Here is a 27,532-nt window from a genome sequence, read left to right as displayed (position 1 = left end):
AATCTTAGTAAGACATCAAAGATCATATTGCACTAGTATTTAGTGGTATGTTTTAATAGTGTTATAGTTTAAGTTTTTTGTCGAACTTATAATTCTTCTATTAAAAATAGTTTTCAGCTCATAAACATATTTGTAGACAATGTTACTTATATACCTGCGTCGAGATAGCACTGTACGAAGTCGAGAAATCGTTTCTTCAAGTGTTGTTTCGCTAGTGTCACAATATCGGGCTTTGTCGAGGCCTTCCTCAGCACAAGTGTGAAGGCGACATCTTGTGCAGTGGTCAACTTCAATAGCCGAGTGAGTCGAGTCAATAGTGTATTGGTGGGTTTGAGAGTCTGCAACAAAACATTAGAACCTTAAGAAATAAAATATTATTGTATCTTACAAAGCATAACCTAACAGATTATGTAGCGGGGACGTAGTTTCACCAACCTAATGAGGCATTACTTAACGAACCTTACAAAATTAAACAGACTGTAAAAATACTGAATATGTCCAATATTAAAAATTTAACGGCGGATTAATAAAATACATAACAAGTAGTCGGGGCATTTTAATAGGTCACATTTGACAGTTCATCATCATCATCAAAATTGCACAACGTAACCTGGTAGTGACTTGCATAAAAATAAATATTTGCGTTTTGTTATAACTGCACAATTGATTAACTGTTTTCTATTACGATTACATATTTATTGTAAATATGACCAATACGAATTATTTAACGATTTGCTTTTACTGATAAACAATTCTAAGCGTAATAAACAAATTGTGATCTTAATAATTGTAGGTCGTATTAATGTTACGTCAGCTGACTTTTTTTCTTTTTAAACTCTAGGGATGTCAGTCTTAAAAATCGAAAGCGAATAAGTAGAATCAGATGCATTGATTACTTGTAACGAAATATCCCCATAAATTAATAACCACGTTGTGAAAAGTAACACATATTTATGTGAAATTAATAATGATAATACTAAGGGTGGGTTGCACCAACTTACTTTAGCTATAACAGTAACTTTAACTATACCTAAGTTATAACTACAATGCAAAATGTCAAATCTTTGGTTAAAGTAAAAAAGGGACGCCATATTTAACCATAACCTTGAACGTGGTGAAAAAAGGAACTAACGCTCTCATCATAGTACAAAAACGCCATTTTTGACAGTTCTCCTTTACCAGCAGCGCTCCCGCCCACGTTAATTTCAAGCCTTGTCGGACCAGCTGTCATCTGTCAAATTCTGTGGTCAAAGTTAAGGTTAAAGTTAAAGTTAGCCTTAACTATAACCATAACTTTGACCATAACTTTAACCACGCCTCTGGTGCAAGTTTCAACCACCCTAAATTAAACAGTTTTTATAATTCGAGTGAGTCTTGTAAATTATGTACTTGTTTTATTTTGCTCCTTGAATTTACAAAATAAAAAGTAATAATGGGACAGGAATTCGTTTTTGGTTTTACAAATCTTATATATAAAATTCTCATGTCACAATGTTAGGCCGCGGCTAACTGATCTATATCTGATAATCTGAAACGGCTTTACTGATTTTAACCAAATTTTATATGCATATTCAGCGGGTCTGAGAATCGGCTAATGGGCACTTTTTATATTGATAAGCGTATTTGTTGAATAAATAATAGTAAATTATTACAACTCGAGACTGACGGCGACCATTGTTTGTGCGACGGGATAGCGATGGACGTTGCCATGGTGACATACTTATTTAGTCACTTCAATAAAATAATATGAGCGAAATAATTTATATGGCAAAGAAACGTTTGCCGGGACAGCTAGTAACATATTATTATAAAATTCAAATATTTTATTTCAAGTCCGTATCGATTTATTCGTTTTGTGTACTTTTGGGATTTATTTTCACCACTCGAAAACAAGAATGTACTTATATCCTCATCTGGTATTGTTTGAGATACTGCCTTTCCTATCTGCTGCACTACTTGAGGTAAGTTTTCGGACTTGAATTCAGGTATAACATGTATTTCTATGTTAGCTTCACGATTGTGTAGTTCAAGAGCGGATAAACGCGATGACATGATAGAAACTTGCTGCATGAGATTTGAGTTTTGGGTTCTAAGGATCTTCATTTCTTCGTCTTTGTCTTTATTTCGTCATATTTTCCAAGGATGAATTCAATAGACGTAATTAAGTCTGAAATTTTACTATTTAAAATTGACAGTTCAGAATTTAAGGATGCTTTTAAAATTTTAGGAAGTTCAGCTTTCAATGCATCTTTTATTTCAGAACGAAGTAAGTTAGACATGTCTTGATCAACCTTTTGCATTGGTAGGATCCGGTACTGGTGGCGGTGAAGATGTGGGTGAGGTTTTAGGTGAATTTGAAGAAACCACTGTCTTTTTACGCATGGTGACATTATTGTAGTGCCTGGGGAAGCTTCAAGCGGTAGATGTCCCCTTACCGGTGTGTTTTGGTTGTCAGCCTTGGGCAGTTTATTACGGCAAGCAGGACACAACCAGTCATGTATGCTTTGATCCTTAATCAATTGATTGAATTTCTTTGTTGAAATATTGGCGCAAAGAAGATCATATATAGATAGACAGACATAATGTTTCTGTCTTTTATAGCAACTTTGCACCCCCACATTGTAACTTGCTTGCCATATTTTCAATAAAAATAAAAAGATTGTCTATGGTCCAAGCAAAGTTACGTTCAGGCAAATTGTCTCTGTGACGTTGACAGTGATTATCAATGCCAAGTTATGATTGTCAGGCGTCAGCTGATAAAGTTAAATCTCACGTCAATTTTTATATTTTTTGTTGTTTTGTTTAAAAATGTTTAGATTTTCAAATTAAAAACGAACTATCTTGAACAATTGAGACAAAGCAATTTCAATTTCGAAGTTTAACAACTGTTATAATATGTGGTTTGTTACCTCAGTTGAGTTATTCCATGATGCTATAGGATGACAATGGATACAGGTTTGATATTACTCCAATTTTGTTGATTCCAGCTGGGTTTTTGTGTAATTTGTAACTAACTTGACTGGTAACGGTTCGGTCCCCGACGTTGAACAGCTGCATTAGGTTTTTCCACGAAGTTATTGATGTGCAAACATTTGTGATAACTACTTAGGTTAGGTTTCATATACTTAATAATAAGTAAATTAGAGGTTTTAGGCAAAAATAACAAATAAATGAACAACTTTAGGGAGCCTATGTTGATTGTGCTTTTGACAGATGCCAAAAAAAATAATTATATGTAAACTAAAAATTAAATTTTTATTACTTATTTGGTTCGTATAAAAATCAAAAAAATCTCATTTCCATAACATATAAAGTAGTCGACTAAAAAGTGATTCGCAATTAAAAGTTGCAATTTAAACCCGGTGCCTTACTCCCGAAACAGGTGCCTTACTCCCGAAACAGGTGCCTTACTCCCGAAACTGATATCGATTTCGATTTTCGATTTCAACGGTTTTCGACACTTTAGACATCTAAAATAGCGCTATTTTTCCCCAGTTCTCAGTTTTATTCGCAACTTTTACACGGTCGTTACAGTTTCGAACGACCAAAATGTGAACAATGCAAATCCTCTTATGTTTGAGATGGGTAGTAACTAATACGTCAGATTCGGGATATCCTGAAGCAAGTTTTACTGATTGGAAAATTGAGGGACACAATATTCAATTTCATTTCACAAGATATTGCCACAAACGTGGAGTGCGACTTCTTAATAGGGATCAAACGAGCAACATCTGATGGATTGTTGGCAAGCGATAAAAGTTGCTTATGGACCACATACAATATAGTGTTATGGGCGGACGCAACAGCGGAGGAGAATCGTAACGGCGTTGCCTCCTTCAGAGAGGAATAACTCTGTTTTCTTGAAAATTTCAAGTCATTTATCAACGGATCACTATGAAATACGAGTTAAAGCCTGTCCACATGTCCACGTTACGCCGTCGTCAACGTGGAACGGTGCGGTAACGTGGCTGAAAGGATGTAGCAGTTTATCAAGGCATGGTGACGTACAATGTTGCTACTGTATAGATAAACTTGTCTCAAGGAGCCGGGGTATTGGACCTTCCGAACTTACCTTCTGAACAGCCCGGGTGGGTTGGTCGACGACGCGACAGATAACCGTCGCCTTTGCTGGATGGTTGAGGAGTGTACCGATGTGTTGAGCCAAGAGCTGCGCGTGCACACTGTTAGTAGTGCCAGGACGATCGTTCTCCCACGATGTCTTCGCCGCCTCCGCAAGCAAGCACTTCAGAAGTTGATTTTCCGCTTCCAAACCGTGGATGTTGACAATCTGCATGAGAGATTCACGTTAAAATTTGGAAATTCGCATAAAATTAAGGAAACTCATACAAGAATAAAGAGAAGCATGGACCGTGGTGTGAATTGACAAATAATTGAACAGTGTATTCTGCCGTGTTAAAAGGGCACAACTAACACTTTTTGTTATATATGTATGTAATATGTATATTATATTATGAATTAGGAAAAAAGGCCTATCTGTCTGATCTTATTGGATGTTTAGCTGTAAAATTAATAGAAATAGTTTAAATGCGTAGCTTAAAGGGCACAACTGCATAATTTTTAGGGTTTATTACATAATAGGGTTTATTACATAAGGCATATTGTGAGATATTACTTTAATTTCAACTTTTTATTATTTATATAATATACATACTTTTATATGAAGTCACAATTTACAAAGTCTAGCAGTTAAGCTCTTTCTGTGAATAGGAAGGGCATAATTGCTAGGCCCTACGCTTATAATTGTTGCATAAAAAGACACATTAGCCTTTGTGCCTTCATATTTGCTTATACATATGTACCTTTTAAACGTTATATAGCAATATATGTTTTCAGGTACTTTTTATGTTAAATTAAAAAGAAATATGTTAAATATGAAAATATAATATATCGATTAAAATAAAAAATATTATATTGCTATCGTGGTATACATACTAAAAAACGCAATTTCTTACTTTTACACAATTTCGGAAAGCACACTTTAAACATGTTTTTTAATAGAATAAAAAATATATTTTAATCTCGATTTTCTCAACATTTGTAAAACGTCAGTTGTGCCTTTTCAAATTACGACAGTATTGTATGCAGGTCAAAGAAATTATTTTAAAACCCTCTAAACTCCTCTAAATAATATTATGGTAACGGAAATTAAGAGAGTGCTGCTGAGAAGTTGCACAAAGTTTTGGTTTTGTTCGACTATATTATATAACAAATGTAACGATTAAAAGTTAATTAATTTTCTATAGCTCGATACGCTTAACCTGTAGAGCTCACTTAGCATAAAGGATCACATTTTTGCCATCAATTTCATTTGCAAAACAGCGGATCTGTAAGCAGAGACCCGACACTTGGCTCTAATGCTAAGTACTCACAAGTCAGTAGTCACATGTCACATACGGTTTTGCTCAATAGTTTTACTCCAAATCGAGTAAAAATTACCGTATGTACCGCAAAACTTACGGCTCGAAGGCTCGATTGAATTAAATAAATCTAATTTCCTTCAACCTTACTCGACGCGAGCCGTCGAGCTTTACTCAAGCCATTCTCAAGCGTGTGAGTTTTGCGGTCCACACGATAATTTTTATTCGATTTGCAGTAAAACTATCGAGTAATGCTGAATGTGTGGACGAAAGCCCGAGCCGTGGTTTTTGCTCTAGGTGATTGATCGATCGAGTAAAACCGTATGTGAATACTTAGCATAACAGAATTTGCACTATAAAGCTGCAGCCCCACTGCTCCATCCACATGAGGATTATGCTTTGACTACCGAGCCGCTATTAGAGCGGGGCCACATTGATCGAGTGCGGTGCGATGCGCTATGTCGCCTGAACGGACTAAGGCTGCGTTTTCACCGGAGCCCCAACAAAATAGATGTGCTTAGAGTGGTCAGAAAAATTATACTTTAGGTTTAGACAATATCTTTGCTGTATCTTCACCCTCCCACTTCATTTTCTTATCCGTTGTTTCGTAAATGCAAATCCTGGAGTTGTCGCAGTTGTATCGCCAATCAACGCAGTGTACGCAACAGAGCAATGTGGCTTCGCTCTAAAGGGAAAAAACGTCAAGCAATCCAGAATGAAATAGCGGTAAAATCTATCGTAAATTTTGCCGATGTCGATGAAATTACCAGACGTAATTATCGAGTCTAGACGGATGCGGAGCGGGTAATATTATGCAAACATATTACCTACCCATTAACGAAAAAAAGCAGGCAGTGGTCGTTGGAAAAAGTCCTTAGCGAGACGATCCGTAACTTTAATTAATTTCAACCAATTTTTAAGTACATTTACAGAAATGAGACTTTAATGCCAAATTACAATAATAATATTACAATAATAGTACAACACGAAATAATAACAAATTATAGGTAACATAAATGCACGATTGCCTTATTCTTATAGTGGTGACTGGTGATCATAATATTAGTCATAGTCGTCTGTTAAATGTTTTAAATACAGTGACTTAATTCAAATAAGTTTGAGCGTTGTGCGTTGTATTTTAATAAAATTAATCGGACAATTTGCATTGAAAATGACCAAATTTTGACCAATTTTAAACGCACACCAAGTTTCGAAGACATTTATCAAGGAATAAAACACAGAAATGGAGTGAAACTCGAAATAAACATTTAGTGCGCATCAAAGGTAGTGTTGAACAAATTGTTTTGAACGAACAAAATGCCTAGCAATGTCAAAACGTCGAAAAACCAAATTGAAAAAACAATTCAAATCACAAGTAGGTACACAGTGCATGTGGGACCTTGGTGTATCCTTTATTATTCCGCTTGATTCATATTTACGGCACAACGGAAAAGCAACATAACAGGAATGACAAAAAAACGCGAAAGCCAAACCTTATTGTGGCGACTGCGACGGCATCCTCGACATCTTTATAAAACAATTGTTTGCATTAGATCACATTTTAACAATTAGAGTCCTCAAAAATATCCGAATACGCTCGAACTAGGATCGTTGGCGACACGTCCGCCTCCGAGAACAGCTGAAGCGAGACTCGCGTTTCGATGCAATTCCCGTCAGACCTGGGTTGCGCACGCCTATTGTCACACTGATTAAATAAATTGCAAAATATTCTGCACCGAGCTTTATAATTGACAGCATTAATAACGCCGATGGTTGATTTAACTGTAACTATTTTAATAAGAGCACGAGTGATACATGCATGTGATTGTTCTAACGATGTTTCATTGGATGTGATAAGAAAATAACTTTATATGCCACTAGCTGTTACCCACGACTTCGTCCGCGTGGACTTCAGTTTATAGCGCGCGGTGTCAACAAAATTGGTGTCAAATTTAAAAGCTTTTTAAATCCTGGTACCCCTTAAATTAAAATACCCAAAAACAGCTGTGCAGTGTCACAGAATATATATTAGTAGTGTGCACATAATAGTTATTAATCATTATTTTAAATTTAACTTTATTTAATAATAATAAGCCCGCAGGGCAGCTTGTGGTGAGTGAGTAGCGACCCCACGAACCCGAGTGCTCCCAGGGAAGCCCCTGTTCTCCATCTCCGGCTTGCCTTCACCGGCCGGCCGGAGTGAACACTGACGGAGAATCAGGCCCTACCTCTGCCTTGCCTTAACCGGCCGGTCAGAGTGGAGTCGCAAGAGCTTCGGCTCGGAGGGAGGGTGTGAAGCGTAAGTGGCGAGTGGGCGACGTGATGGGACCCTCTGAGGGTGCAAATGATCGGCGTTTAAAGTCCAGCGACACCTCTCCTGCCTCAAGCCGCTCTGTCAATGTTGCCGCCTCGGTGCACCGTGCGTGCGACCATTTTGAGGGGCCCATTCAAAGAGTTGGCGAGTCACCGCCAGCCAATTTTATGATGTGTTTGTTTGTTTGTTGTGTTGTGTTTCCACGTTGTATCGGCAGACGCCATAGTCCTTCCATAGTCCTAGTTACCCAGTCCACTAGCACCTCACCCCCATAGCCCGGTATCATTTCTAATATCCATTCCCTGTAATAGTCCTACACTGGCCGCTGGCTCTCCTTGGTCGTACTCCCATAGTGCGGACAGGAAGAGTCGCCGGCCAGTGTCACATAACATTTAGATTAAACTGTGTAACGGGCCTCTACGTGTTGACTTCGGCCCACGCATGCCTTCCAAAGGTCCGGGATTTGATTGCCCGTGAGCAAGGAATACCTTACACAAACATAATAATAATAGTACTGTATTTATGGCAATTGCCAAATTTTAAAGCTTATTTAGATATAATATATAGCCGATTCGCATTACACATGTCCAGCACGAATCGGCGCATGAGTACCGAAAACTATTCCACCTCAAATTTTTTTATGCGATCCTCTTCAAAGTCCTGATGACATAAATGCATGTTGCCATGGCGCAACCCGGTGCTAATCTTATATCTTTAAACGAGCAATTATTGTATACAATATGTCCCGACACCGGTGTCTGATCCTTTAATGTCATGATCTATGGCATATTTTATCGACAAATTGGCTCTCAAATTCTCTCTCTCCCTCACGGTTGTAAAATGGCTCTCATGTAAATATCCTATGAAGATAAAAAAGGTCTCATTTGATAACTTAACTTCTGGACAACGCTTACACAGGCAATATGTTATAAATTTCGTGGAATTAAACTTAGAAAAACCAAAGTTTCACAAAAAAAAATGTGTATTTTTTAATCAATGGCTATTTGTGAAAAATCTAACGCATTAAACGGGTTATTTTTTGTTTTATAAAGATAGAGGAGGTTTTCATCTTAAATAAATTCTTTACTTAAATGCTCTAAGTCTGATAGTTAAGAAGTTATAACGATTTTCCTATGAAGTGTAGGTCAGATTCGTATGAAGTCAGAGAAAATTTTTTTTTCAAAAGTTGGAGAAAAAAAATTTGAACTCATGATTTATGGCATATTTTAGTGACGGCAATTTTCTCTGGCTTCATACTAGTCTGACCTATACTTCATAAGAAAATCGTTATAGCTTCTAAACTGTCTGACTTAGAGCATTGAAATAAAGAATTTATTTAAGATGAAAACCTCCTCTAACTTTTTAAAATAAAAACGAACCAGTTAAATGCGCTAGATTTTTCACAAAAAGCCATGAATTAAAAATTTTACAATTTTTTTTCTGAAACTTTGGTTTTTCTATGTTTGATTCCACGAAATTTATAATAAACACACCGGCAAAATTAGAGGAACAGAACAAAATTTTCAAATTTTTTGGAAATTGTTCACTGTTTTTTATATATTTATTTATTTAATTAGGTACTAATTGATTATTAAAAAATAAATTTTATTTAAATTTAGGGCATAAAAACGTGAAAAATAGAAAATAATCGGCAAAAATCTGGACACATTTTGGACCGGAGTTTTAACTCGTACCGTTCACCCATTTATGTGCCACATGTCTTCAATCGGATCCACATCCGTAGACCGCGCTGGCCTCTCCTCCTGGGCTACGCCGGCATCGTTTAGGTAATAATGCCCGATTTTTTTACTCTATGGACGCGCATAAAATTGAAGTTGCTACCTAAAACTGTGCAAAAGGCACACCATGCAGTTCCAGGATGGCTGTGCTATAGCCCTGTACTCTCAAAGTACCATCATCAATAATCATCAGCTCCGTGCGGGTTCCAAATCATATGCCACTCCAAACCATTACGAAGCCTGCATCATAGGCCACTGTTTCCGTTAAGTTTGATGGCCTATAGCGTTCCTTACGATTTATCCACATTCTTTATCGCCAAATGTACACAGAATTTGCTCCCATCACTGTACAGCACAAGATTTCACTCACTTGTCTAATTTTGATGTTCACGCGCAAATCTTAGCCTGGCTCTTCGGTGTCCAGTCTCAAGTTTTGGTGCCCTTATAGGCACTTTTGAGTTTAATTTAACTTCTATAAGTCTTCTTCTTACTGTACAATCACTTACACGTACATCTCGGACCTGTTCCGACAGGTTTCGTGTCTGCATAGCAGTTTGAGGTCGATTTCTCAAGGTTTGTTTCTTTACAAAATGGTCATCTTGAACCATTGTCACCCGATATCTGCCTTGTTCTCGTCTCCGAACAGATCGAGTCTCTCTGTGGCGTTGAAAGTTACGATGGACCACGGAAGCCGACACACCTAAGGCCTGACTGACCGAACGGTAGGTGTGACCTTTTTCTATCGTGGTTACAACTCTAGCTGTCGCAGATGCTGGGAAATCACTAATTTTGTATCTAAGCAATGTGTTCTTCCAAAAACCAAACAATCAAATAAGCTGAGCATACCTTGCACCCCGCTAAAACGCCATTCTTATCAGGAATACTTACAACGTGAATCATCGAAAAACACTTATTAGGGCATAATTGCTAAAAAACCCTGTCAACTTTCCAGTTTTGTTCAATATTTTATTTCTTAAATTAGCTTAGTAACTATAAAAAAGGATTTCACTCAGCCCGACCCACTTGAGTTCAAGTTGTGGCCCTTTTTACCTATGTTCCTCTAATTTTGCCAGTGTGTGTATATTGCCTGTGTAAGCGTAGTCCACAAGTTAAGCTATCAAATGAGACTTTTTTATCTTCATAGGATATTTACATGAGAAGTACTGGTCAGATTAGTGTGAAAGCCCGAGAAAAACTAAAATGGCTGCCATTTTACAACCGTGAGGGAGAGAGAAAATTTGAGAGCCAATTTGTCGGTAAAATATGCCATAGATCATGACATTAAAGGATCGGACACCGGTGTCGGGACACATTGTATATATAGTCGCTGTTAAGCATTAGTGTCCTAACCCACAATTTTTTTTGTCGTTAAATTTTGAATGCAGTCTTGTTCTAAATCATCTAAAGAACATAACTGCATTCATAACTCAATACGTAATTTTTGTGTGGGTTAGTACACGAATGCTTAACAGCGTCCAATTATATAATTGGAATCTCGGAATCGGCTCCAACGATTTTCATGAAATTTTGTATATAGGGGGTTTCGGGGGCGATAAATCGATCTAGCTAGGAACCATTTTTAGAAAATGTCATTTTATTCGTGTTTTATTGAATACCAAGCAAAGCTCGGTCAAATAGCTAGTATTGTTTAAACAAAAATTGTTTAAGCAATTGCAACTAATTGTTATTTTTCAACCGGACATTTTTTTTATATTCTTTATTGAAATACCAATAAAAAAGGTCCTATTCACGATAAAGTAAACATTTTTAAAGATATGAATTTTTAATTAATGTTCGAAAAATGTCAAATTTGGGTACTTTCGACCCATGAAAAATATATATTAAAAAAATAATAATGTTTATGTTATATTTATTTTCAAATTCTCCATACAATAGTTAATAATATTGTTAATAGAGATTTAAAAAAAACATTGTTTATATCTTTTTTATCGTAGCAAAGTTAGACAAAAAATTGTGTTTATTGTCTACTTTTGCTACGAGTAGACAGAAAAAGGGGGGCTCCCTTAAACATTTACTTTATTTTAATTTTATTATTAATTAATAAATACCAAATATAATTAAGGATTCTGTGAATTTTTATGTGCCTAGCTGACCATTATTGATTACGAGCAAAAAAACCGGCCAAGTGCGAGTTGGACTCGCCCATGAAGGGTTCCAGCAGCAGCAATAAGGTTTATTTTTATGAAATTAAAAGGTTTTTGATTTATTTTTATATTTCAGTTGATTTAATGAAAGTTAAATTAAGGTTTACCATTTATGACGTATAAAAAAAAACTACTTGCTAGATTTCGTTCAAACCAATTTTCGTTGGTAGTTTTTATAGTAATGTACATCATATATTTTTTTAGAATTATCATGCCCCACTTTAGAAGTTAGAGGAAGGGGGACACACATTTTTCCACTTTGGAAGAGTCTCTCTCGCAAACTATTCAGGTTAGAAAAAAATGATACCTATTAGAAAACTCAATATGATTTTTAAAGACCTATCCATAGATAACCCACACGCATAATATGTTAGATGAAAAATATATTTTTTTGGTTTCAGTTGTACCTAATTTTTAAAATTTTTAATATTTTACCATTTTTGTATCAAAATCTTAATGCGGTTCACAGATTACATCTACTTACCAATTTTCAACAGTATAGCTCTTATAGTTTCGGAGAAAAGTGGCTGTGACATACGGACGGACAGACAGACAGACAGACAGACAGACATGACGAATCTATAAGGGTTCCATTTTTTGCCATTTGGCTACGGAACCCTAAAAAACGCAAATAAAAAAACACATTTCTTATATTATGGGAATATTAACTTCATTTTATTTTTAGTATTTATTATTATAGCGGCAACAAATATACACTATCTGTTACAGAAGTCTTCATAATTATTATAATATAGTCTATCTTCATATTTCAGAAGTCCGTCTGCCCGTTTGTCTGTATGACGTCTCCGGGTTGTATCTCAAGAACCACTATAGCTAGACTTCTGAAATTTTCACAGATTGTGTATTATCTGTCACCGTAAGATTGTAAATACCGTTAGATTATAATCTATCTCGCGAGATTGTGAACGGTCGAAAGATTGTGAACCGCAACGCATCTCGGGCGCTGATTAGTCGAACGGTATATACCCCGTGTCACCTTATTTGTTTCTGACCTGCTAATTTTTGCGTCCACCTGGCCTTAAGACGCTGATAACTACGACTAACCTTGAGGATTCGCATTTCTCGCATCACTGTCGATTTTCATGCGAAAGAGAGAGAGATGTGAAATGTTCTCTCGGTAGCGTGGATACATTTTTCGTTTATTAGAGGAAAAAAATAATATTATGGGAAATCTAGATGTCAAAACCGAAAATTTAATTTTACAAGCTTTGGATTTTTGTAAAAGGTATCAAATAAACAATTTTTAAAGCATAGCTTGTATTATTTTAGTTAGAACTATTTTATTATTTTAGTTGTTTAAAGTTCCTGGAAGATGTGACTTTGGTATTCGACGTCTTTGTGCAGTTTTCCAGATGTATGTATTTCATTGATTGGCACAAGAAAAATATACAATGTGATTTTTGATTATATTTGGAAAAGCTTTTTCATTTTCAATAATTAAATAATATACTCCTACTGGATGAAACATATTTTTTAAGATAAAAAAGCTTTTTTCAAATATAATAAAAAATAAAAATAAAAATTGTGCCAATCAATGAAATACATAACGTGTCTAGAAAACTGCACAAAGATGTCCAATTGGCAGCTGTCTTCGCCTTAATCATTGTGAGGGAACCGTACGCTTCCAAAAAAAAAAATCCTATGTCCTTAATCCCGCGGGGCTCCATCTGCATACCAAATTTCATCAAAATCGGTTCAGCAATCAGCGGTTTAAGTGAAGAGGTATCAGACAGACAGGCAGACAAACAGATACACATTCGTATTTATAATATTACTTATCTTTAAACGAGAAATTCTTGTAACGACACAACAATAGCTAAAGCTATTCCAGCAGATGGCGTTGTTAAGTAACACGAAGTCAATGAGCGTTTGCTATATCATCCAGGTACTTATTATTATTATGGATGAATAACGCAATCAAAAGTTTTTTCACGACTCTCGTCACGTTTTTTGGTCAAGCGTAGGTGGGTGGCTTTGTCGTTTTTAGGCTTCAAAAAACAATTCTTTTTTATACTAGGAGTGGCCGTGTCACGCCGTAATTGAATATGTCAGGTCACAGTTTCAAAACTAAGCCAGTTTTCCCTTTGACGCCCAAATTGATTGGAGGCACGGATAGAACTTAACAAAAAGATTATGATCAACGCACTAGTTGCAACTTCCAACGAGCTAGAACTAGTTTTGTCATCTAAAATCTATTTCTATAGCTACTTACTAATAATTATTATAAATGATACCTTTTCACGCCCCAACCATTGAATAAATTTTGCTGAAATTTGGTATGTATAATACATTGAGTCCCGGGAAAACACATAGGATACTTTTTGTCACGGAGAAATGCACGGTTTCCGCGCGTTAAACGAATTTTGGCGCAAAGATTTGCGGGCATCGTCTAGTTAAAAATATAGAGTTGAAGACTTGAAGACTTTGTATAAAAGAGCTAATCCCACGAAGTACTGGACTGATTTTTAGGTAATTTAGCACAGATATACAGTGGACCCTATAGATTATTATAGGACGTAGGCTACATTTATATTGGAACTTGGAAATACGTACGGTCCCCGCAAAATTCCTTAAGTATATACGAACTTCTTAAATAAAGACGAGCAAGCACATAAAATAAACAGCTTTATTGAGTGCGTCCACTGATTTAAATCGATGAAAATTGACACTGTTAACGGGGGATTTTCCGTCGCCATGAGTCCAGTCGTTGCGGTTTGCAGAGGTTAATTAATTTTCGTCGGGGTCCAATTTCAGATTGCGACTTGCGAAATGAAAAATAACAGGCTACGTTTCATTTCAAAGGATCGGTGGCCCTGATATTACCTATAGGCTATAGCATATATTGATTAAAACTGCGCTGTTTGATATTGCAACAAGAGTAAAAAGTCGTTACAGTTATAAATGTATTTTATTTGAAGCCCTTTCAGTTGCGTTGGGTTTTTGATAACTCTTGAAAAGAGGTCACTATGTTATTTCATTCATTAGATTTACGTAAAGTACTCAAAAAATCACTAACATTTTGCTAGCGAATTGTGACAGAGGTTGGCACCATTAACGGCCGTTCCCAATATTTGATCTATCTCTGGTTTTGCCCTACTACTCCTACTAGAGATAGGAATAGCTCACATTAGACATTAGAGACATATATTTTATGTCAATGGTGAGCTATTCCTATCTCTAGTAGGGCAAAACCAGAGATAGATCAAATATTGGGAACGGCCGTAAATTGATGAAAGCTCCCTTTATCATTTAAAATTGGCAAACGTTAATTTAACCCACAACAATTTAAATATTCAGAAGGCCGTCATAATAATAATGAATAATCATAATAATATCTCAGTCTACAGTTGTCAATTGATCCAAATCAAAGGGCAAAGCTCTACGGATTATGAATTCATTCCCGCTGAAATACACTCGGATAAATGTGAGGTAGTCATCAGGTAGTGTAGCACATTTCGACCTAATGACTATGGCAATAAAGTTGAAATGGTACACAAAAACACGACCACGCTTGGACACTGGAAAGGGGTGGGTGGTTACTGGTCATTCATACGTAATGTAAGTTATGTAACTGTTATAGTTTATACCCATTTATAAATCCAATTGGTTTTTGCTAAGTGGTAAACATGAGTTTCTACACATGTTATTCACGCAACAGCCAGCTTCTGCTAGCATAAAAAACAAAACTTGTCAGATCGTGATGCAAATACAATGCCAAGTTTGTAGTAGACAAAATAAACTTTTGAACCCCTTATTTAGGTCATCCTGGGACTATGACAAAAAAATATCATAGTCCAATGATGACCTACATCTCTTTATCCCTATAATAAAGCTCTTACATTTTAGGTTGTGATACCTGACAACACAAACTTGTACACATATTCTGTTCGTTTTAACAAAATTAAACCTAACATATTTTCCACCACCCTCCTGAAACTACCTTTGTCTAAATTAGAGAAACCTAACAGATTGCAAAGCTTTTAGTCGGCAGCCTAGCGTCTCTAGAGAAAGAACCACATCGACAGATTACAAAGGTACACCTCGACCACAGGTACCTATCTGTTTCACATCGATACCTACTTCCGATCTAAAGGCCCTCATACACGGGAAGGCCGATCGATCCAGTCGGACGGGGTCTTGTGCATTTCCATATGCATATGCATGCATGAGTCCAGACTCCGGTCAGATCGGCCTGCGATTAGTCTGATCGGATCAAACGGCATCCCCGTAAATGAGGGCCGATACAATGGAATAAAGACATCGGATATGAATATGCACGTGCATGAAAAACATCAATACCTCGTTTGTTACCGAATTTGATATGAGCTCGACGAAAATATTATGTCAATTTGATAAAATATATTCCTTTTTCTATTACAAACTGCAATGTGGAGCATTTTTGTATTTACAAAAAATATTGTTGAGTTATGAATGCAGTCTTGTTCTAAAATAATATGATCTTAAAGAACATGACTGCATTCATAACTCAATATATGTACGTATTTTTTGTGGGATGATACACAAATGCTCTTCATAAGCCTTGCACAGATTGCTTTTGAATTTTGATAATATTATGAAAAACCATTGGGTCGGTGAATGAAAAGCAGCAAGTTCTAAATTAATATTCCTAACAGAAACTGTAAACATTAGGACGTTACTCCACAAAGTGGAAATGGTATTTTGAGTATAACATGGAAATGTTTGGCCAGAGACCGGACAAATTAAATACCTTATTGAGAAACACAAGTCCAACTTGCAATAACTTTGTGACATTAAGAACATTTGAAACTTTAGTCTTGAGTGAGTCCAGAGTCCTTACCTCGGTCGAGTTCCAAAGTATTCGAAGCGACGGTAAACATTTGGGATTTATTAGTTCAGTGTAGCGAAATTATGTAGGAATATAATAAATAAATAAATAATAAAAAATATAGTGTTTGTATGAACCTCACACCGAATAAAAATTATAGTAGGGTTCGTTCGGCTTTGTGGGAATCTGAAATTAATTATAGTCAGAATTTTTTGGCACCAATGTTTAGACGGGGTCATGAATAGCTTAAATTAAAAAAACTCGACCAAATCCGACTAGTTGCATTAGCCACCATATTGGTTTGAAGGTCAAATATTTTAGGGTTCCGTACCCAAAGGTTAAAAACGGGACCCTATTACTTCGGTGTATGTCCGTCTGTTTCTCTGTCTGCCTCCAGGCTGTATCTCAAGAACCGTTTTTGCTCGATATCAACAATGGCATCAGGTAGGGCCTTAAAATGTTCACAAAGTCTTTAATTATATTATGTACTTTAATAATTATTATTTAATAATGAAATAGTTTATTAAATCAAGTTACATTATTAAATCATTTGTTAGTTAAGGCTTATAAATTATGTTAGTAACATTATTCTGACTATAATTAATAATAATATTAAAATATAATAAAAAATTAAGTGGGGCTCCCATACAAAAACAGATTTTTTGGCCTATTTTTGCTGTATAACGGTACGGAACCCTTCGTGCACGAGTCCGACTCGCGCACTTGGCCGATACTGGGGTCTGGGACCCAAGCGACTGGTCACTGGATAAAAGTGAATATTTCTGATCATGAATTAGACCCTATAACAACTATGGCATAACCTATACCTGAATCATTATAAAAAATTGGCCAAGTGCGAGTCGGACTCGCTCATGAAGGGTTCCGTACCATTATAAGGCAAAGATAGATAAAAATTTGTGCTTTTTGTATGGAAGCCCCCCCTAAATATTTATTAATTATTATATCTATTTTAATTTTATTATTAATTATTAAAGTCCAATTATACAATTAAATATTTTATGCATATTTTAATTGTCTTAGTTCTGCTATTTTTGATAAAGAGCAAAAAAAGGCTACTAAAATCTTGTTTGTTATAAGGGAGCCCCATCAAATATGAAAGGACCATGGGGGATTTCGTATGGACCCCGTCCCCACCCTTCAAGTTTTTGGCCTATTTTTCTCTATAACGGTACGGAATTTTTGTATGGTCAATGAATATAATATATTTTAACGTGTTTTACACCACTAACAATGAATGTAACTGACATGATGGTCAGTTACATTCTAAGGAATTTGCACGAAAAGTTCCTTTAATTACTTCGCCGAATACATTTTTTTTTAGTTGAGCGACTGTTATTTAACTAATGAAGTCTTCTTAGCCATGATAGTTTTCCTTTTAAATTCAGAATATTTTCTATTCCCGTGAATTTTTTCACATTTCCAGAAGCAACCGTTTAGCTGGTAACTCTGAACTCTAACGATTTTTTCACTTTAAAACTTCATATTTCACAAATAGAACCCTAAATCGGAAAATGATTTATGAATACTCCTAATATTTTAAAAAATTTAAAAAGCCTATCCAACGACAACCCACACGGTAGGGTGGGCGCGAAAAACAAATCCCCGCTAGATGTGAGGGGGAGGAACCATAAAAAAATTATACTTATACCATTTTGTCGGCATAATTACTCGTATTATGTGCATTCATGCCAAATTACAGATTTGTAGGTCCTATAGTCTCTGAGCATAACCGCGGACAGAGAGACGGACACACAGACGGACAGACAGACGGACAGACAGACGGACGGACAGACAAGCAGACGGACGGACAGACCGAAACTGGTTATCCTTGTTGACTATACGGAACCCTAAAAAAATATACACTTAAATCTATCCTGCCAGTCGCCTACAATTAAATTATACTGCTATTATCTGCAGTCAACGGTGCTATTAAATCTAAAATACTCCGAACAAATCGAATCCTTCAAAAAGATTGATAGAATATTCTTGCAACTAATTTAGCGATTTGTTTGTGAAAACATAATATTTTAATACGATATATACGGAGGAGGTAACGATCCATCCACTTGATGGCTTCCATGCTTCAAGTTTGCTGTTTGAAACTACTTACTTCTCATCTACTTTCCACATAATATTAGAATAGTTTTGCTAGCGCCACTCAAACGCGACATGATAAACATTAATATTATTATAAATTATATTATTATATTATGAGATTAATATTACAAATAAATTTGTTATTTTAGGTTGGGTTGCACCAGAGGCGTGGTTAAAGTTTAAGTTATGGTCAAAGTTATGTTTATAGTTAAGGCTAATTTAACTTTAACCTTAACTTTGACCACAGAATTTGACAGAAGACGTTGCTGGTTCCAACAAGGATTTATTAAGAACGTGGGCGGGGGCGCTGCTGGTAAAAAAGAACTGTCAAAAATGGCGTTTTTGTATGATGACAGCGTTAGTTCCTTTTGCGCCACGTGCATTTAAAGCCTTGTCGAGCTCTATAGTTATAGTTAAAAATGGCGTCTTATGGCGTTCATTTTTAACTTTAACTAAAGATTAGACATTTTGCATTGTAGTTAAAGTTAAAGTTATAGTTAAAGTAAGTTCTATATTTCCTAAAGTAATGATCGTACAGTAAAAATGTTTAGACGTAATTTATAGGAAATTTAATGTAGATAATTAATGTAGAAGTCACTAAAGAGATATTATACATAATTTTCGAGTCACAAGCAAAACCCTTGAAAAAGAGACTTTTCCCCCCTCCCCCACCGCCAGCTCGTGTCCTACCCTCGGGGACTTTTAGTATATTCATCTGGACACCTTTACGAACAACTCTACCAACTTTCAAAAGTACATGAATTATTCGGTCTGATCGACGATTTTGAAACAAATTTTCTTAGACTAGTAGGAAATTTAAAATCGTCTTCATCTATACTAATATTATAATTGGGTAGAGTTTGTTTGTTTGTTTGAACGCGCTAATCTCAAGAACTACTGGTCCGATTTGAAAAATTCTTTCAGTGTTAGATAACCCATTTATCGAGGAAGGCTATAGGCTATATTTTATTGCGCTAAAACTAATAGGAGCGAAGAAATAGAGGAAAGTGTGTAAAAAACGGGAGAAATTATTTAAAATGGCTTATTTGAACGCGCTAATCTCAGGAACTACTGGTCCAATTTCAAAAATTCTTTCAGTGTTAGATAGCCCATTTATCTAGAAAGGCAATAGGCTATATTTTATCACGCTAAACTAATGAGAGCGAAGAAATAGAGGAAAATGTGGAAAAAAAAGGGGGGAAATTATTTGAAAGGGCTTATCTCACGAACTACTGGAGCAATTTTTCTGTGACTTATTTGGCACAGATAAGAACTAGATCACGTGAAGGATCAAAGGCAATTTTTGTGGACTAATTTGTACAACTATAAACTAAAGTCCAGGCGGACGAAGTCGCGGGCAACAGCTAGTAATATTATATATCCATACATTTTACTTCCCTGTGTTATCGTTTTGGCGCGGTAAAATGTTCGGTTCCCGGAAAATTCCTTATTTCGTGGGCGGATCCGCACAGGGGGAATAGTGAATGCCCATTGCGTCAATGACAGATGAAACAGTATACTGCCGAACACACGCTCTTAGACTAGTATTGTTAATGTGCAATCAAACAAAGTACATTCAGACCAAGTTACACCAATAGCTACATTAAAGCTACATTGCATTGTACTAAGCGTCTAATTACCTGTAATATTGATCTAGTCCATATAGATACATATTCGAGTTACGTATGGGAATTGGATTGATATGCCACCCTCTACCCCCCATGTTGGTGCAGCGACCTCGTCCACCCCTTTCGAAACAAACACAAAAATAGAAACAGAATATAGCTGAAAAATATGTATAAATATTTGGTAAATCAAGCCAGTATGGCTGGTCTCCTTAGACGTTATTACGATGGTTTTAGCTTACGATCAAGCTTATTTTGTTGAAGAAGAAAACCATGGCTAGATCCTCTTAGTTTTGGGTAAATAAACAGTCCCAATCTTAGAATAGAGGCAAACTTCATGGGCTTACTACACTATTTACCCGACTGTCTTTGTTTTGAATTAACGAATGAACGATCTTCATAATGTCACAATAGACATAAGGACCAGTAGTTCGACTGCAAAGAGACGGACAGGTTTCAATATCTGTCAAATTCGTCGGGTTTCACTAGGATTATAAGCGGAATGTGCCTCGCGCTGGCTGATATAATTTATTTTTAAATATTTAAAATAAAGATTTCAAAATTGGATTCTGACAATTTTAATCACATGTGCCAAAACACAAACAACAATACGACCAAAGAGGAACACGTCGTATGTCATAGTTTTAAATTCGTAGGTAACAATTTAACAACCCTGGCGACATTTTCGTCATAATACGTCAAATTTAAAAATTTCAACATCAGTTCTAAGTCTGCATTCTCTATAATTCTGTCTACTCTGATAATGTTGTCGTAATCAGAGTCGTAAAAGACAAAAATAACTCAAGAGTTAAAAAAGGACGGTATAAACTCACATGGCAACGAATGTCACAAAGCCGTGGCCAAAATAGCCACGTGGTCCTTGAACGTGACTTTTCTCACGTGCCAAAACACAACTTTTCCACAGAAATACCAATTCTAGACGGCCAACATAATGATCGATATTCACTCGCATCACAGATACACCCATGTCAGCTCGGATTTATATTAAAAAAGCTATAACGGGCACCAATTTCGGAGGGATTTCACGCGCTCGGTGGACTTCGAATCGCGTTTATTAACACTGCACACAGGCGACATGATGTTAATAGACATGTTGATAAATAGTCTTAATGCGCTTTTATTAATAAAAAAATTACAAATTCATAAACTACATAATAGTTTTTATAGTAAGAAAGAGTGATATGTGATAATGTGACGTCACAAGTTTATGCCGCTGCACAAAATGTTTTGTCATTAAGAGACAAATAACAAAGTGTTTTATGTGAAGGTGATAATTTATAGGTAAGTATACAACATGCATACCTACTTGAGCAGTTTTTTATGTCTTAACAACCGTTGGTAAATTCAATATTAGGTAACATCCCTATAAGCCGACTACAAATTCTCAGGTGCAGTTTCGGCAGCAGAAAGGGAACGAAATTCAGGATATTGAACGGGCATTCTCAGATATTGAGCCCATATCAAAGAGTGGTCTGTGATTGAGTTGGATACTGTTGTCGATCCTGGCGACGCATGAGATAGTGAAAATCTGTGGTGGGATACGGCCCGTTTAAAAACAGGCATTCTGAATCATGAATGAGTCATGACCACGAAAAATCACAGCACGGTAATGTCACAACTTTTAATAGATTGGACATTTGAGGAACAGTCTTAAATTGAACATGTATCACTTATGTAGCTTAATTTTGAATATTTTACCTTCTGGAAGAAAATATGCAGAAGACACTTAAATCTAATACTTATATAAAATTCTCGTGTCACTATGTTAGATAGCGTACTCCTCCGAAACGGCTTTTACTGATTTTAACCAAATTTTATATGCATATTCAGTGGGTCTGAGAATCGGCTACTGGGTACTTTTTATATTGATAAGTGCATTTGTTGAATAAATAATAGTAAATTATTACAACTCGAGACTGACGGCGACCATTGTTTGTGCGACAGAATAGCGATGGACGTTGCCATGGTGACATACTTATTTAGTCACTTCAATAAAATAATACGGGCGAAATACTTTATATGGCAAAGAAACGATTGCGGGGACAGCTAGTAAATATATAAAATATTGATATGCTCGAAGCGTCAGCCGGTTATGAATTGCAGTAATAATATTAATAATAATAATAATACCTCCACACCGGTTTCGGTGACGGTGGCCGGTTTAATTGAAAGCAGGTCAAGTACGCAGGAGTAATTTTATAGTGCCCAAGTGTGTGCGCAGTACACAAAAGCACTCTCTATTCCTTTACTTTCATAACCCAGTGGGACGGAAGACCTACACGACCGACGAGATATGAGGCGCAGGACCGACTTTTTACATGCCCATCCGACGCATGGATCATCTTACTTGTCAGACAATCAGGTAATCAGCCTGCATTGTCCTAACCAAACTTGGAAATAACACGTTTCCAACGCGGGAATCGAACCCACGACCTCCGCGTCAAGAGCCACGCTCTTAACCACTGGACTACGGAGGCGTTTTAGTAATAATATTACTGGTATATAAGCCAAGGACTCAGGATCTGCCTTTGATTGAGAACTGCGCTTTGCGGGAGGAAGCCAAGCAAATAAGATTAAGCCAGCGGATTAGATATTATAGGTTTAAAAATTTCATTTCCAATCCCATCGTGCTGTTGATAAAAGTACACAAACTTAATTGCAATTTACAAATTGCAATCTGAAACTAAATTTAAGCTTTTATTTGTGGTGCTAATTGGATAATAATATCCTTCTCGCTATACCAAAGCGATGGTTTATTATATTACTGTCTTAAATAAATTAATAATAATATTTATTATAGATTTAATAATTCAATATCTAGTTATTTTAATTTCGGCCATTGACCTATATATTATAGTAGGGTAGACTGGGTACGATTGTGACAATTTTGGTTTGGAGGGCAATAATTTTGTTAATTTTACACCTAGCTAGGAAATTTTATCAGAAACCATAGTTCATTTATTTGTCTACATAAAAATACTAATATATTATGCTCAAATACGATGTATTAGTCATGGAATCAAATTTAAAAGAAGGAGGGAAATTGTCACATCCGACCACAACCCAAGGACGGCTGTGACGGTGGTTGGGATCGGTAGTGACATCTACAAAAAAATGTTTTATATGATTTTTATTTCAATAAAAATGTACCATAAAGCATCATAATCATATTCTAAACAAATTCATGTAGCGTATCAAAACATAGTCTATTTCTAAACATATTTAGCAACCAAAACAACGAGATCCGATTCATTTGATGAATTTCTCCGTTCTCTGTAAATAAGTCCTACGTTTGACTTCTTCGTAAGTATTGTCGTATTGACTGATAATATCCTGCACTTGCGTTTGGTCTCCTGCTAGCGTTTTTAGACATCTAAGAAAATGTATGTCACAACCGTACCCATAAGTTTTGTCACAACCGTACCCAACACAGAATTTTAATTATCAAACAAGCGCCACGAATCGGCTAAACGATTTACGTAAAAAATAATCACTTGTAGTTAACTACTAATGATCAACTTATAACAAGAAAATAAACGACATAGGCTATTTGCATACAAAAAATGGTAAACATTGAAATAAATCAAGCAAGAAAACCTACTTTTGACCCTTAAAAAGCAATGAAGGCCCCTGATAACATTATCGTCAAGTGCTGGCGGAAGCAATGCTGGGAGAAGCATTCAGACTTGCAAGACGCGTCTTTCTCTCTTAGCACCCATCCCCATATTCCGTATAGTTTCGCTGTTATGACGACTGTCACAACCGTTCCCTGGCACAACCGTACCCAGTCTACCCTACAGGTTCCCTAGAACATTTTTTTATTGCTATCAAGCTAATTTTTCGTGAGTAACTTCTAGGATTCTGCAATTAATCAACAAGTCCTCGTTGACTACGGAACCCTAACCAGCTGATTTTTTGTTTATTGATACTTGATAGGTTTATACTTTATCGGGGCGAGCGATTAGCGAAGCGAGACCTAGTATATCCCACAACCTGAACATTTTGTGGTACAATTTACGGAAAAACTATAACGCCTATTAATTTGTGCTTTAAGATAGTAATTTTTATTTAATATATTATGTAGATGTGTTATCAATTATCATCAGTCAGTCCAGGTGTGACGATGAGAGCCCTCACAAAGCTCGGCTTTTAGCTAGTAGTTATGTATAATTCAAGAGTAACATTGTCCTACAAATAGAACAATCCATATTTCAGGACCATCAAATTGAAATATTAAATCTTTCTATCTCTGTTAGCCACCACCTTCCAGAATTTTCGCAGAGGAAATTGTTGTTCTTATCAAAATGAAGCTACTCACGAAAAATTTGCTTGATAATAATAGAAAAAAAATGTTCTAGGGAAATTGCACTAATAGCTTCTTGTTTCCTTTACTCGCACATGAATATTTATCTATCTCGTTTCCACAGTAATGGGATTATCGCGCGAATGAAAGAGACAACGTGTTACGTGTTCGGTGCCCAGGTTATAGAACAAACTAGAACATCTTTAACGTTTGTCGCATTTGCACTGATTACTGAAATAACCAGCACCATTGGACCAATTCAGTCTATTACATATCATTGATTGATTGGTTGAATACATCAAAATAATAAAATCGCATCATGTTTAAGGTAGTTTGTATTATTCCGTGGTAACTACAGTCTACAAGGAACTTTTATAATTTAGTCATCTAACAGCCGTTCCCAATATTTGATCTATCCCTGGTTTTGCCCTACTAGAGATAGGAATAACTCACATTAGACATTAGAGACATATATTTTATGTCAATTGTGAGCTATTCCTATCTCTAAACCAGAGATAGATCAAATATTGGGAACGGCCGTATATCCGTCATTCCACTGTGCACTGTCTTGATAACATTGGTAATTATTATTGTTTTTAGTAAAATTATTAAAATCTACAGAACCCTCTTTAAGCCCTATTCAATCCCGGCATGCTCTTAGCATTAGTTATTTATGTATTTATTCAACCCGCAATAAACCACAAATTATACCTGTCGCGGTACGCTACAGTGTTTCTACTTATTTTGGACTTAATGCAGTTTCTTTCTTCGTTCGATCCAGTCCGTTTCCTATCAAACTACAAATTGGTACATGGCTACATGCTCATTAAAATGATTAAGCCGACGTGCGTTTGAGTACATTTATTATTTTGTGAATACCAGTTTGAACCTATACTCCCCTCGGGCTAACTTGTCGCTAGCGGTCATTGACTCCCTGTCAAAAACTTGTCAATTTGCATATAAAACCACGATTGACAATATCTGTCACTTCATTGTCAATCGCGGTTTATATGGAAAATGACAAGTTTTTGACAGGGAGTCAATGACCGCTAGCGACAAGTTAGCCCGAGTGTAGTATAGGCTCTAGTACTTTTAGGTAGCCGCCCATTAATGACGTGATTTTATTTTTTTAACCTCCTCCCTCTGAGTAGTGACTAGTGAGGTTTAAGAGGATACACCAGGGGCGAGAAATATTGAAAATGTATTGCTGTCTCACCAATCTCAAGTCTCCCACCGAAAAGCGCGATAGAGACAATACGACAAAAGTTCTAATAAAAGAACAGAAAAATCTTCGATTCGTTGTCCGCTGATTCCTTCTCCAAAACTTAACCGATTTAAGTACTTTTTTCATTAAGAATTAAAGCAAGGCTTGAACGTGTTCCTATGTTTTATTTTTTTTGTATATTCTAGCCAGTTTTGTTTTCTGGGTGTTTGAACACAGAGACAAATCTGGCCATTTTTTTGGGTTTTTGGACGTTTTTATCTTTTTTAATAATATAATTATGAAAAAAAAAGAAAACAGAGACATGCTAATAGTGGCTATAGATATTCAGGAAAAAAAATCATAACTCTACCGGCATTATCCAGGGAGGAAATAGGGGACAACGTTTGTATGGAAAAAGGGCAGTGTGTTTCATTTGTAAATACATTTACAACATTAGATTTTGAAAATATAGATGAAATGGAAAATAATATTGTTAAATACTGGCTAGGGTTTTCAAAGGAAAACTTTAATATACTTTTGGAAGAAATTCCAAGAATCAGACAAATAAAAAATGGTGTATTAGGTCTTATAGCCTTTTTAATGAAATTAAGATCGGGAGATTCTGACGAACGGATTTCAACGTTATTGAAAAAACCACGTCGCAGTTTAGAAGCTGTAATGGACAAAATAAGAGAAATTCTTGTGCAAGATTTTGTGCCAAGGTATGTTGGAATAAACCATATAACAAGGGAACAATTTATAACTCACAACTTAGTTATCCCTAATGGATTATATGGAAATAATGATAATGCAATTGTTATTTGTGACGGAACATATATATTTATAAACAAAAGTTCAAATTATAAGTTTCAAAAGGAGACATTTTCATTGCATAAGTCTACTGTCTAGAAACTTATTAAAACCCTTTTTAATTGTTGCCAGTGACGACTATATTGTAGATTGCTTAGGCCCATACAAAGCAACAACCTCAGGTGCAGAAATAATTATATCATTGTTTAATAATCAGTCAGCTCCTCTTAGGTTGTATTTTAGAGAAAATGATGTCTTTATATTGGACAGAGGATTTAGAGACAGCATTAATTTATTGGAAGGTTGTGGTTATAGAACTTGCATGCCTGATTCACTTTTAGCAGGCGAGCACCAACTTACCAGAGTTCAAGCAAATAGAAGCCGTTGTATGACTCTCTGCAGATGGGTGGTAGAGGTTGTGAATGGATATTTTAAACGGGATTTTAAAATATTAAGACAAGAATATTGCCATCGTTGCGCCTACCCTTAGCAGGAACCGATTTTTTTTCTGAGAAAAAAGTATCATATTTCCCGCGTGCCAAACTATCTCTGCCAAATTTTATCAAAACCGGTTCAGCGGTTTAAGCCCGAAGGGGTAACAAACATTATTATAGTACGTATTGATAGTATGGTTTAATGCTACTTGAGTAGGAATAACGCGATGACTGATGAGTGATGACACATAGGCTCAAAAGTTATGATTACGTAGTTTGTTTATTTTCATCGGACGCTAGTACGAGTATCTTACGGTTTTTAGGGTTCCGTGCCCAAAGGGTAAAAACGGGACCCTGTTACTGAGACTTTTCTGTCCGTCTGTCGCCAGGCTGTAACTCAAGAACCGCTATAGCTAGAATTCTGAAATTTTCACAGATATCATAGCAACAGATATACACAATCTGTGAATTCCGAAAAAATATAACAAGAAATACTAAAAACAAAATAAAATTAATATTTAAGGGGGCTCTCATACAACAAACGTTATTTTTTTGCCATTTTTGCTCAATATAAATGATGGCAATAGATAGGC

General features: G+C 36.0%; 1 protein-coding gene across 2 annotated transcripts in view; it reads right to left on the bottom strand.

Moving 5' to 3' along the window:
• LOC121738843 (CCR4-NOT transcription complex subunit 1) overlaps positions 1 to 27,532 on the bottom strand; it is a 50,423-nt gene that overhangs the window by 16,859 nt on the left and 6,032 nt on the right. For both annotated transcript variants that reach the window (XM_042131092.1, XM_042131091.1), the window contains exons 2-3: positions 4,073 to 4,288; positions 155 to 338 (exon numbers count right to left, since the gene is read on the bottom strand). In XM_042131092.1, the coding sequence (XP_041987026.1) occupies positions 155 to 338; positions 4,073 to 4,288 (400 nt within the window). The remainder of the gene's footprint in view (positions 1 to 154; positions 339 to 4,072; positions 4,289 to 27,532) is intronic.

The sequence above is a fragment of the Aricia agestis genome, chromosome Z (assembly GCF_905147365.1).
Source record: "Aricia agestis chromosome Z, ilAriAges1.1, whole genome shotgun sequence".
NCBI classification, from domain to species: Eukaryota; Metazoa; Arthropoda; class Insecta; order Lepidoptera; family Lycaenidae; genus Aricia; species Aricia agestis.
Note: the sequence above shows the minus strand (reverse complement) of the source record. Positions and strands in the feature narration are given on the sequence as shown.